This window comes from Maylandia zebra, linkage group LG11 (assembly GCF_041146795.1).
Source record: "Maylandia zebra isolate NMK-2024a linkage group LG11, Mzebra_GT3a, whole genome shotgun sequence".
Taxonomy (NCBI): domain Eukaryota; kingdom Metazoa; phylum Chordata; class Actinopteri; order Cichliformes; family Cichlidae; genus Maylandia; species Maylandia zebra.
The window spans coordinates 31,232,668-31,246,500 of NC_135177.1; the positions used below are offsets into that span (position 1 = coordinate 31,232,668).

The 13,833-nt window shown below is 37.6% G+C and overlaps 1 protein-coding gene across 2 annotated transcripts in view; it reads left to right on the plus strand.

Moving 5' to 3' along the window:
• LOC101485929 (cathepsin S) overlaps positions 1–13,790 on the plus strand; it is a 38,398-nt gene extending 24,608 nt beyond the window's left edge. The window contains exons 1-8 of one of the 2 annotated variants that reach the window (XM_014409475.4): positions 434–557; positions 5,892–6,007; positions 6,129–6,251; positions 7,740–7,892; positions 8,821–9,045; positions 10,469–10,634; positions 10,817–10,919; positions 12,385–13,790. In XM_014409475.4, coding sequence (XP_014264961.2) covers positions 539–557; positions 5,892–6,007; positions 6,129–6,251; positions 7,740–7,892; positions 8,821–9,045; positions 10,469–10,634; positions 10,817–10,919; positions 12,385–12,484 — 1,005 coding nt within the window. In that variant the 5' untranslated portion in view covers positions 434–538 and the 3' untranslated portion in view covers positions 12,485–13,790. Of the gene's footprint in view, positions 1–433; positions 558–5,891; positions 6,008–6,128; positions 6,252–7,739; positions 7,893–8,820; positions 9,046–10,468; positions 10,635–10,816; positions 10,920–12,384 lie in introns of those variants that run through there. The other variant, XM_076890194.1, reaches the window with a different exon arrangement.
• The last annotated feature ends 43 nt before the right edge of the window (positions 13,791–13,833 follow it).

A 13,833-nucleotide genomic window follows, 5' to 3' on the forward strand; every position in this document is an offset into this window, starting at 1 on the left:
CTTAAAGGGTAATTGCCAGGTATCCGGCCCTCCCCCTTCGCACACACATGCACACAAAGAAAACACACAGTATAATTCACAGCCTCATTATAGTGAATAAATATTTATGCCATTTACACCATCAAACTTAGATTGCTAAAGATGAAGAACCTTTTGTTCTTTAAAGAACCATTTGTTATAGCTGAAGAACCATCCACAAAATAAAAAGGTTCTTTGACGTATGATGGTTTTTTAAAGAACCATGAAGACATCTGAAGAACCATTTAAGAACCATAATTTTTCTGAGTGTGTACTTGTCATACTTTCCGAAAGTGTGCAATTGTGTGGTTCAATTTTTGAGAAAACCTCTGAATAAGTGTTTTTTGTTTACCTTCTGTTTCATATCTTATGCGTTCAACTATTCCTTTCCTGCACTGTGAGGAAAACGGTGTAGCTTTTACTTTCGAAAGAGGAAGAACTGCGAGAGAACATGTGACACTTCGTTCTTAAATAATAGCAACAAGGAAACGCAGTCAGACTGAATTTCCGCGCAGTAAAGATGAGTCCGACTAATCAAGGCAAGTGAAACACTTTCCAGTAATACTTTAACAGCTTTAGTAGAAATATTAATCGCTGGTAAAACAAAAAGGCGGACATCGCCCCATAAAAAGCTTCATAATTTAGTTTACTTTCGTTTTTGTAGCTTTCAAAGACTTTTCTTTGTTCAGGCCGCAGGTGTGTTCAACGATAAAAAATATATTGTAACCTTGTTATAATGTCATGACAGTGAAGTAAAGTGTTTCTATAATGTTTAATAATTGTAAAAATAAAAAAGAAAGAAAGAAAGAAATTGTCCAAACACACTCGGTGTATGTTTAGTATATTCTTATGTAATTACACCATAGAAATGAAGGCTGTGTTGTACAACTACGCTGTAGCATTTGTTTAGTAAAACAATTTAGCTCAGTAGGTAGAGTGGTTGCCCCATGATCGGAAGGTCGGGGGTTCGATTCCCCTTAACAGCTACCCTGAGGTACCCCTGAGCAAGGTACCGTCCCTACACACTGCTCCCCGGGCGCCCAATGGCTGCCCACTGCTTCACTGAGTGAATGGGTTAAATGCAGAGAGCAATTTCCCCACGGGGCTCAATAATGTACACACCTTCTTCTTCTTCTTCTTTAAAAGTAATATAAAACCGGAATTCTTCGTTTTTGTATTTGTATTTATGAAACTGACAACAAAGCGAAGCGGAAAAAAGAGCCAGTCAAAGTCACTTTTGGGTAAAACTCCAAGTACAAACGGAGTAGATGGCTTACTTAAATTGCTTTAAATCGCATACATTAGTATGAGAAGCCTGATGAGTTATAAATTCTCGTTAAAAAATATTATATATATCATATTAAATTAAGGTTATACACTGAGGGTATTGTATGTACCGGTATTGTTTGAAGAGGGTCCTCTTCCCAGTTGAGAACTGTACCAGGTATAAGAGGTGGAGCTTCATATTCATCGCTGTACTTTTTGCGTTTTCATAAGTTTCACTTCAGGTCTTGTGACTGTGGAGTCATTTTGAAAACTTGCACAGCCTTAAATATGTGGATGTGATACTTGAGACTCATCTTAACACAGTGACCCTAAAGACACAGTGATCTGTGCAAAAAGTTGTTTTTTTTAAAAGTGACTTTTGCTATTAGTGATGAGAATTCCGGCTCTTTTTAGAGAACCGGCTCTTTCGGCTCGCCTCACTAAAAAAAAAAAACAACCCGGCTCTTTCAGCTCCCAATCGACTCTTCAGGTTGTTTTGTTGCTTTAATTCATTTATTATCAACAACAATATAAAATCATGCACAAAAGAAATTAGTAATTAAAAAAACAACAACGTTGTTTTATTTATTTATATATTTACATATAAATATAAATGGTGGTCCTTGGAGACAAAGCTTGTACAAACTCAAAAAAGCATGTAAAAACTCTGAAGCATTTACAAACTCCAAAACACATTTCTAGCGTTAACTGAACTTCCAAAACAGAGATATCTAGATCACTTAAATTACACAATTGAAAGCATATGTGTATTGTTTGTGTATTTATACACAAGCACTCATATATAGTCAAATAATTTAAAAAAAATGTTCATTTACCTGTTGCACACCAAATCCAGTCGTTGGTACTTCTTGGCATGTGTAGGTAACAAAAGCTCAACACTGTGCCTAGCATCCTGGAGCACTTCTGTTGTGTTTTGAGTTTGCACGTGTTTTGGGGCCACCGTAAATATACTTTTGTTTATTCACTCCACATAAAATGTAATCAATAAATCATATAATACAAAAGAACAACTATTTACATTTCAACTTTTAACTATTTAAACTTTCAGCTTTAAAGTGAAACAACACAAAACACCGCAAACCACAACACAATTAAATCTAGATTAAAATATGCAAAACAAAAAGATCCACATTCTCTGTCATATAGGTCTGCATGAATAAACTTTCTGAATCCTTTATCATCCACAACTGAAAATTGTGGATGGTTACTATACCTTTCCAGTGTTGGGCAAGTTACTTTGAAAAAGTAATTAATTATAGTTACTAGTTACTTCTTCAAAAAAGTAACTGAGTTAGTAACTGAGTTACAATATTCTCAAAGTAATTAAATACTTGAAAAGTAACTATTGCATTACTTAAAAAAAACAAAAAAACAAAAAAAAAACACATAACCCTCTGGGGTCCAGGGTATAATTGGCCATTTTTTAACTACTTTTGATTTTCCCTCCACATTTCACCTTTAAAAACGATTTACTTTACCTTGTTTGGTATCATCCTTTTCAGCACAACCTCATGTGTCTGAATTTACAGTTATGTTTTCATTTTGACATACTGTATTAACACAATTGATCTAAAATCAGACAAAGAACATAAAATCAGAGAAGAAAAAGTTATATTTTTTAACAATCGCAAACATGTCCCCTTGTGTCATACTGGGACCTTTTTGTGCCACTTTTTTTGTTCGCATGGAAGCCATTTCCACTGTGTTGGGTGTAATATAGCGAAACTTGCCACCTGGTTTCGTTTTTGTAAAAGATTCAAAATTTCAGTCTGATTTTCTTACATCAGTCTAACACGGCTTAGCAGCAAAAATACTCACACTCATCACCCTAGGGACCGTTTTGTGCCCCATTGAAACCCATTATAAATGCTATTTTTCACGGCAAAAAAATTACGGTCAAATCGATCGTGATCGGTTATGTTTCCGTTTCCGTTTGCAGTACTGGCCTTAGAGTTGTAATTTTTTTATTTGTCCACCGGGTGGCGCCCTTGCTCCACATTTGACCCCGGGCTGGAAAACAGCGGGCTGCTTAGACAGACCTGCGGAAAATGAAGCCTCATTTCCGGCGTGCAGCAGCGGCTTCGCCCGCTGATCGGGCGGGACCATTTTCGGTCCCTAGGGTGATGAGAGGGTGCATTTTTTTTTTAAATCAACAGGAAATGACGTATTTGTTGTGACGTGGTACCGGACGTGTGCGCTGGAAAAAGGAGTCCGACGCAACATGCCCCGGTCATCGTCGCGAGTTACCCCGGCCTAGAGGAGGAGCATTTGCCGCCCGGAGACCATTTTCTGGTCCTGAAAAAAAAAATAAAAGGCGATCGAAATGAAGGTTGGTGCCAATCTTTAGTCCATCTAAAGGCCTAATTATAATAACAATCAAATATTACTTCAAATGTTGTTTTTTTTTAATATTTCGTTTTGTTTTGGGGGGCTAAAAAAAACGGTGCGCTCATGTAATTAAACTGCGATTAAAAGGGTTAAAACCCCCGAAATATAATTAAAACTTTACATGAGTATTTCAGGGAGAAGTAGTTTTAAAAGACTGGCTAATTTAAAGTGGAAAAAAATATGAATATATAATCTTTTTATAGCATTTTTCGGGCGTGGCAGAAAACGGTCCCCAGGGTGTTCAACGTAAGTTTTTTAAAGTATGACACAAGGGTTTTCATGAATCATATTTCATAACTTTAAATGGAAATATAAATTGTCAATTTTAAAATCCTATGCACAAGTTTTGCAAACAACAAAGTTATTTGCATCCATTTACCTTTTACATTGATTTTTTTAAATAACCATTTCAAACTATTTACAGAACAATCAGCTGTTCTGCATTCAATAAGATGCCACACAAATTATTTGTGCCATTTCAAAAAAAAAACAGTCGCCTCATTGTTCTGACACACAACACAAAACTATCCACAACACTACACACTAACTACACCAGACAACACATTAACTACACACCCCAAACACGCTAAACGTCACTAATCTCTCACATCTCAAAACTCCCTCTCTCTCTCTCTCTCTCTCTCTATCTATCTCTCTCTCTCCGCGTCACTCCTAAAACTTCCCCTATTTTTTGTTTTGTTTTTTTATTTTTTGCTCATAAGCAGAGCGTGCTTGCTAGCGCTGTCCTTAGACAGTAAACGTGACGAAACTATTGAGGAAAAAACACACGTATATATTGTTTATCATGACTCTGGTTTTACATGGCCTATCAACACAATTTAAAAACTGGTATATATCACCTTGTTGCTTTGTCTTTAAGTGGCCGTGTGATTGGCTTACCACGACTACTTTATTCTTCCTCAGTCAAACAGCAGCACTCATGCCATTGTTTTGCCCCCTTAGCTCCAGGTGTTGTGCTAGACAGTGATCATGATTACCGTCCGCAGGAGCATCGCCCAGATTACTTACAGCTGCTTCCGTGCAACTGATATAAGATGCGTTAAGCTGAACACAGCTTCAACCGTCTGTTTGTTGAAAAATAGTAACGGACCGCATTTTCTTGTTAGTAACTGTAACGGCGTTGTAACGATAGGAACAGTAATTAGTTAGATTACTCGTTACTGAAAAAAGTAACGCCGTTACTTGTAGCGCCGTTATTCCCATCACTGTACCTTTCTGATGTGACGTTGTTGTCCTTGGCTCTCTTGCCCTCCCGCTCTGTTCCTGTGCTACTGCGAGTTTAACTACCGCCCCTCCCCCCTCTGCTCAGCGCAAGCACAAGGCTCGCATGCGGAGTGAAGCGGAAAAACAGTGCGAGAGAAAGGGTGAGAGAAAGAAAAGAAAAACACGCCTTGCCTCGTTCACTTCAAAGAGTCGGCTCAAAGAGCAATTTCGTTCGCGAATGACACATCACTATTTGCTATGTAGATGAGGCCAATGAGCCACCTTGGTATAAAACCCCTGAAGACAACATCAGCACCAATTACAGCCTGGTAACATGCTTGAACTCTGAGTTCAAACAGCAGTTTTCAGTGGAATCACTTTAATGTCTACAGTTTTGTATATTTCATCTTAGTCATTGTAAGAAAACTTTCCAAACACTCTCCCTTTTTGTATTTTGAGACCTTTTTGTTGATTCTAGTACATGCTGATATGTTTATGCCCTGTTTCTGAGACGCAGAGGTGACCTAGATCAGTTTGGTTTAGATTTATTGCCAGCAATCTGATAACAAGTGACGTAAACCAATATTTACAAGTGTGTTTTGTCCCCATTCTGAGAATTAGAGACAGTAAAATTGTGAAAAAAATGCCTTTTCATTTGGGAAAAATAACCATGGATGTATCTAGAAAAATAATTGTGGCCTCTTTTGACCCTTTAGAGTTACTAAACGCCTATCTCCATCTTTTTGTTGTTTTCTTTTTGTTAGTATGTAAAACAGCACTGAAAATATTTTGGCCTGTGTCGTGCCAGAGTCTCTATGTGTGGTTTTTATGAAACTAAGGTCTGTTTCTGACTGGAAACCAGAACTTTCTGCCAGGCAGGTTGTTTTCTCAGTGTGTTAGTGAGCATCAGTCTCATCAAAGGTCAGGTGACATCCTGTCTTCTCGTGTCATCGTCTATGTTTGTGTGTTTGCAGGCCTGCTGTTGCTGCTCATCTCCCTGTGTGCCGGGGCAGCAGCCATGTTTGAATCCACACTGGACGCACACTGGGAGCTGTGGAAGAAGACACATGGGAAGAGCTACAAAAAAGATGTATGTGACAAAAAGTAGTAGTAATAAATATTTTTTTGTGTTATATATGTACAAACTCTGCACAAGGCTTATAATTAACTTATACGGCATTTTCACCTCATCTGCTCTTTCTTTATGTGAGGTGGAGGATGCTCACCGCCGCAAGCTGTGGGAGAATAACCTGAAGATGATTACCGTGCACAACCTGGAGGCCTCAATGGGACTTCACACCTATGAACTGGGCATGAATCACATGGGAGACCTGGTGAGACACTCTCTTGCTTCATTAATGCTTTTGACTTATGATATTTTTTATTCATTAATGGTGATTGTATTAATGATGTTGAAAAGGTCAACAGAATTAAAGCTGATCTGTCTTAAAGAGTAGCTATGAATAGATAACAGATTACTGGCACTTCATGTTTCTGGTTTCCCTATTTTTGTTTTCTGAGTTCCCCTTTCTCTGTCTTTATGTTCCGTGTCAGTTTTCATGTTTCAGTGTCTTCATATTTTGTATTTAGTGTCTTTTGGGTGCTTTATCAATTAATGCAGGCTAGATACCTCTAACAAAAACAAATACAAGTCAAGCAGGCTAATATTAAACATATGTTGGGGCACACATGTATAGTTTCACATTGCTAATTTTATCTCAGGTCTCTTAATTTATTCAGTTAGCATTCATAACATTTCAATATGCTGTGGTAACACTTAAACTGAGTTAAAAAAAAACTATCAAATATTCAAAAAATAAATTATGGTACCTTTGCTTTGACTTTCTGCAGAATGTAAATTAGCAACATTAACTGGTAAAGCACCAAGCTTTACCTTTAACCCTTTGGCTCTTCTAACCTTTCTTTCCTGATTAGCTGCAGAGTTTTGGTTCTGGCCTTTGAGACTTGACTGGAGTAATGAGGTGATTTCTCCTCTTAGCTCAAATAATCATCAGGCTGACTAGGATCTATTCTCCAGTCAAGACCCTACAGTATATTCCTGAGCTAACTTAATGAATAACCAAAGCACTCAGACTGCATACTGGAATCTCAACCGTTGTCTGGTCAGTGACCTGCTTCACCTTAGTCTTTGTTGGAGAATGTTTTTGAGCATTCAGACAGAACTGAGTCCATTCTGTTTATTTATTGACTTCATCTATACCAAAAGAAACAAATGTGATTCCTGAGAGGAATCAGATTTGAAAAGGACAGACACAGATTACTGTATATAAAGTGGACAGTGAAACATGTTTACCTTTTTTAACACATTGGTTTTATTTTGCATACTGTCAAGAGTGTTATCAGGGCATTTTTTTAATATGTGCTCATGAAAATCTGAAATGGTAGTTATTTGTTTACATATGATCTCGTGCAACAGCAGGAGCAGCAAACTGAAACTGTTCTCTTTTTTGACTGCTCTCTCCATTCAATCAATATTAAAAAGGCTCTTATTGTCCTGGAGAGGTTATCCGCAATCAACAAATAATTGGTTTGAGGGAAAAAAATATTTTAAAATGTTCCCAGTCTTTGGGAACATATAAAATGATTGTAGCAAAAATCAACAAAAACTTAAATAATAATATAGCATTTTCATGAATTAAAAATGTCAAGTGTTTTTTATTATTTAATTGAAAGCGACATCAAAAAACTGTCAAAATAGTCCTACATCCATTAAATGAACTGGAATTTCCGCATTCAGACAGAAAAGGCTGATTGTAACAGATATTTGTGTCTCATTCCATAATTTGTGTTCTTCCTCATAGACAGAAGAAGAGATCCTGCAGTCTTTTGCAACTCTGAAACCTCCCACTGGCATCCAGAGGGCGCCATCTCCCTTTGCAGGGGCATCAGGTTCTGGCATACCAGACACTGTGGACTGGAGAGAGAAGGGTTATGTCACCAGTGTCAAGATGCAGGTAAAAAAAAAGAGGTCATTTATATCAGGGTTTGTGTATTAGTGCTGCTGAGAAGAATCAGTTCATGTTTGCACGAGAAGAATTTCACCATATCCACTTTTACTACTACGAAGAAGATGACTGCCTCTCGTTTACTGAACCCTGAAAGTTCTCTGGGGTTTTTTTGTTTGTTATTTTTTTTATGTTTTTTCATAGTTTTACATCCCAAAAAAGGTGTAACACTGTTGAAAAAAAACAAAAACAGAACGCAATAATTTGCAAATCTCATAAACCTGTACTGTATTCACACTAGAACATAGCAATCATCACTGTTTTAAAGCAGTGCATATTTATTTATTTATATTTTTGCATTTTTTATATGATATGATAAGATTATAAAATAAATCATGTATGTTAGAAAACAGGATATTGAGATGTTCAAAGTCTTTACAATTTTATGTTGAGGAACATTCTTCTAAAAATATTTCACAGTTCATATAAGCAGTTTTTGGTGAAAAAAATTGGTGAACCCCTGACAGTCTTTACTTCTGACAAACTCTGCCTCTCTAAGATGTTTTTAATGCCCAATCATGTTACTGACCTGTTGCCAGTAACCTTATTATTTGAAAAGTATTCTTCCAGCTGTTTCTTTGTAGCCTTCCCAGCCTTTGGTTGTCAGTGGCCTAAATTTTTTGAGACAACGTTTGCTAACATGAAATGTAGAATGAGCTAATATCTGACATGAAATAGTATGAAATAGTTTTTATGTTCTACTATAAATGAAATATTGGATTTGAAAATCATTGCATTCTGTTTGTATTTACATTTTACACAGCGGTCCAATATTTTTGGAATTGGAGTTATAAAAAGTGCTTCTATGCTCTTAAAGTGGACATTTAGAGGAAGACTTAAGAATATGAGCATGACATTTAATTTTTTTTTTATTCAGGGTGCTTGTGGAGCTTGCTGGGCCTTCAGTGTTGCAGGGGCCCTGGAAGGTCAGTTAGCCAAGACAACAGGAAAGCTGGTGGATCTCAGTCCCCAAAACCTGGTGGATTGTTCTGGCAAATATGGTAACGAAGGCTGCAACGGAGGCTACATAGACCGAGCTTTCCAATATGTCATCGACAACCACGGAATTGACTCTGATGCTTCATACCCATATACAGGACATGTAAGTAAACATACATGCATGTGTGACCTCATGTGCACACTTCTGTGCTAAAAGAACATTCAGCACTTATTTAAGTGATAATTCCAAGGCAAAAACAAAATCTCAGTTAAAATAGTAATTCATCACAATCCCTGTCACCCTCCTTTCATTAATCAGCCATCTCCAGGTTAGTAGGGACAAATATAATTAATACAAATATTAAACATATGAGAAGCAAGTACCCCTAAGAAAGGTACTTTCCTCAGCATCTCTACACACCGCTCCCCGGACACTGTATTGGTGGTTGCTTCACTGAGTGAATGATTAAATGCAGTGGACTAATTTCCAATGGGATTAATAAAGTGTATCTCCTTCTTCGTTAAGAGAAGGTCAAATATCAAAATTCATTATTTACAACAAAAATGGAGTAGACAGTAGCAAAGTTATTTTTTGCTCATAAAGATAAACATAAACTAGGATTATATTATGATTATATAAAGAAAAACATGTCTTAGTTTAAAATGTGTGTAGAAATAAAAACAATTTGTAACTTTTAATTAAGAAATGTTATGTTTTTAATAAAATCCTAATATAATCCTAGTTTATACCGTCTTTATATTATATTCAATTAATAACAGAGTTTAAATAATTTGAAATCAGTATATTCTGTTCCAACAAGCCAACTTTTACAAAACTTTTACAAAAATTTAAACATAGGACTCTAACACAAGCTTTACAAAACCCTGTATGAGACACCTAGGTGGGTGTATAAACACCAGCAAGAAGTTGAGTCCGATCCTTCAGGCTGTAGACAGCAACACTCACACTTGTCTGTGGTCAGCTGTTAACGTCTCTTTGGAGCAACAATAAATTAATCGGAGCGGACAACATGTTTGTCCTCCAGGCTTTATGTAGTTCGCTGTTGTTTGTGTGGAGGAGGCCAGTTCTGAGACGATTCAACAGACTGTTCCAGCCTCACGGGGGTGGCAATGTTTTTAATTTAGCCAAAAGAAAATTAAAAAAAAAAACGAAAAAACAAAAACAAAACAAGAACTTTGTAATGTGAAATACTCAGTGACTATCCTTACCAAAAAAATCAAGCATGGAAATTATGACAATATCTATGTAGTTTGCAACAGTCTTTAGGTTTATTTTTGTCCTGAAGTGCAAATTATGACACCACTGACTTATTCCTTTGAGAAGTGAGATGCAGTCCAATCAATGGAGAGCCTACAAGACTAAAGGAGTGATTTTAACTGAGTTCAAAAACCTAGTTAATGAATATATTTTCAATTTGTTGGTGCCCCTCCCAATTCTCCAATTCTGCCTTATTAGGGCAGCCCTGTATGTTGTAAAACAAGAATATTTTTAGATTTTTTTTAATGTGTATGAAGTTCTTTCCTGACTGCATCAGATCCTTTAACATTTTTTTCTTTAACTTCAGGATGATCAGTGCCACTACAACCCAGCAACCCGTGCTGCCAACTGCTCCAGTTACCAGTGTCTGCCTGAAGGGGACGAGAACGCTCTGAAGCAGGGTCTTGCTACCATTGGACCCATTTCAGTGGGAATTGATGCTAGGCGGCCCACGTTTATTTTATATAGGAGTGGTAAGATACACCTCATCAGATGCAAAGTAAATGGAAAAACAGTTTTAAAATGTTTGGCGGATGAAGGAGGTTTTTTTTTTGTTTTTTAGAAGACAAATTTGAGTTCAGTTTTCCTGGAAATTATTATTTATGGCTGCTTAGAAATTTTTAATCAGATTGATCATTTCTTCTTATAATTTCAGGAGTGTATAATGACCCATCATGCACTCAGAATGTGAATCACGCTGTGTTAGCTGTGGGCTACGGCACTCTGAATGGACAAGACTACTGGCTCATAAAGAACAGGTGAGACATTTTCACTGATTTCTCTTGAATCTGGCTTTTATATACAAAGTGATTTCATGGACAGGGCCTTTATTGTCTTCCACCATCTGTTCACTAATGTGGTGCATACTGGAGGACTCTAGAAGACAAATAAGAAGTGAAAGAGAGAAGTCAGGCTTTTTAAAAAAGTACATATCATCAACACGCAAAAACTGACCTGGCCTGGGAATACCAAGGTTTTCCCAGGCCAGCCGAGAGATATAATCTCTCCAGAGTGTCCTGGGTCTGCCCCAGGGCCTCCTCCCAGTGGGACATGCCCCGAACACCTCACCCAGGGGGGCACCCAGGTAGCGTCCTTGTCAGATGCCCGAACCACCTCGACTGGCTCCTTTTGTTGTGGAGGAGCAGCGGCTCTACTCTGAGCCCCTCCCGGATGGCTGAACTTCTCATCCTATAAGAGGGAGGCTAGCCACCCTTCGGAGGAAGCCCATTTCTGCCTCTTTTATCTCGTTCTTTCGGTCACTGCCCACATCTAGTGACCATAGGTGAGGGTAGGGACGTAGACTGACCAGCAAATTGAGAGCTTTGCTTTTACACTCAGCTCTCTCTTTACCACAACAGACCGATACAGCGTCCGCATCACTCAGCCGCAGCACCAATCCATCTGTCGATCTCCCACTCCCTTTTCCCATCAGTCGTGAACAAGTACTTGAACTCCTCCACTTGGGGCAAGAACTTGTCCCTGACCCGGAGTGGGCACTCCACCCCTTTCCTGGCTGAGGACCATTGCCTCAGATTTGGAGGTGCTGATTCTCATTCCCAAAGCTTCACACTCAGCTGCGAACCATTCCAAGGCGAGCTGGAGGCCATCACCCGATGAAGCCAACAGAACCACATCATCTGCGAAAAGCAGAGATGACATTCTGAGACCACCCAAGTGAAAGCCCTCTGCCACTTGGGTACGCCTAGGAATTCTGTCCATAAAAATTATGAAAAGAATAGGTGACTAAGGGCTGCCCTGGCAAAGCCCATCACCCACCAGGAACAAGTCCAACTTATTGGACTTTGCAGACCAAGAGCTGGTCAAGTGTTCCACGACCAGGACAAAAAAATGCATTGTTCCTCCTGTATCTGAGGTTCGACTAATGGACACATCCATTCATATGACATCCCTGTCCTTTGTTAATACTTAAACATAAACTATACTGAGTTAGATGTAAAAGTAGGAAGAAAGACAGTTTTGTTAATGTTTATTCAAAGATGAAAAAACAAATGTACCAGCTGCTGAAGTCATTTCATTTTTAGAATTCATATGAACAAGCATTTAATCATCCACTGGACCTGGTTTTATCTTCTTTTGTTTTCTTTTTTAATAAAAACGTCAAAAAAACAAGATAAGAATGATTTAATACATCAATAACAAAATGTGAAGTTTTAAAACATTTAATTACATTTATCTGATAATTCATTATTTTGTACTCTCCAGCTGGGGAACTTCCTTCGGAGATCAGGGATACATCCGGATGGCACGCAACCAGAATGATCAGTGTGGCATTGCTCTGGATGCCTGCTACCCCGTCATGTAACTGCAGAGGGAACTGAAATGAATCTCTTGCAAAATGAATATAAATGAATATATCATTTATGACTTTTTTTATTAAGTCTTCAAAAACTACAGCTTCAAACTAACACTTTTTGGTGCTTCTCTTGAAAAATTATATCTTGAGGAGGAATCATTATCACTGACTTTATTTGGCGTGTGACATTGTGGAAATGCTAATGTGTGTATCTCTGTGTGTGAGTACACACATTTTTGGTATACCCGCTTATCAAAGTTCAAACTACTTTTCTCCTTGAAAGGTAAGGTTCAGCAATTGCTTTAAAAGATTTGATTTTTCACAAGTTAAAGAAAAATATTTATCCCCCAATGTTTACTTTGGTTAGCATTAACTACTAAATCAGGGGGTTACCAGAAGTATAGACATTTGTTCAAGGTTACAAGGTTTAATTAAAAATCTTTCTATATCTGTGGTAAAAAGTTGTGAATGTACTGGATGTTTAGCGCTGGACTACTGTATATTTTATGACATGAGTGAGATTAAGATTAAATTCACAACACAAGATGTACTGCTGCTTTGTTGTTGACACTTATATTATGTAATCAGACTCAATGTAAAAATAAAACATTTTCCAAAAATCTGGTTCCTTATTCACAAAATAATGAACACGGAATTATAATATTTAACTTTAAGGGTGTCATGGTGCTGTGTCTGTTACTGCGTTTATGTCTTTGGACTTTTGGTCTTGTTTTCTTACGATGGTAGCGGTTTATGTTTCTTAGCCCTTTTCTGGTATTACTTAGTTTCCTGGTTTAATCATTTAGATTTCTGGTTCTTAATTACTTTTAGTTAGTTCTGTTTCGTTCCCTCTCTTTTGCCTTTGTGTATCTTTATTGTGTGAGTTTGTCCCTTTGTCCCTCGTCAGATCCTCGTCATGTTCATCATCCGTCATGTTTCAAGTCTCAGGTTTTCTTGTTCCAGGTACCTTGTGTTTAGTTTTTGTTGATTTAATCTTAGTCTCCCTTTTGCTTTGGTTGTATTTTGTGCAGTCAAAAATAAAAAGCTCACTTTCATTTTTGACTGCAGTCCTCCTTACTCTGCAATTGGGTCCACACTCCCCACACAGTCTGCCATCACAGACCTGACAAAAGGGGGATATGTATTTATGTAAACATGCCTGGGATGTTGAGGGTTTTAACTGGTTGAGTACTAAAATGTGCATGTTATACAGCATTTTCGTTAAACAAAAAGGACGTTTAAAAGGAAGCCTTGGTTTCGTAAGTGTGTTTTCTTGTTTTTGGACAAAATAAAAAATAAATCAGATTTCAGAGCAGCTATTGGTGTTGGCCTTTAAAACCCACATATCTTTCCTGCTA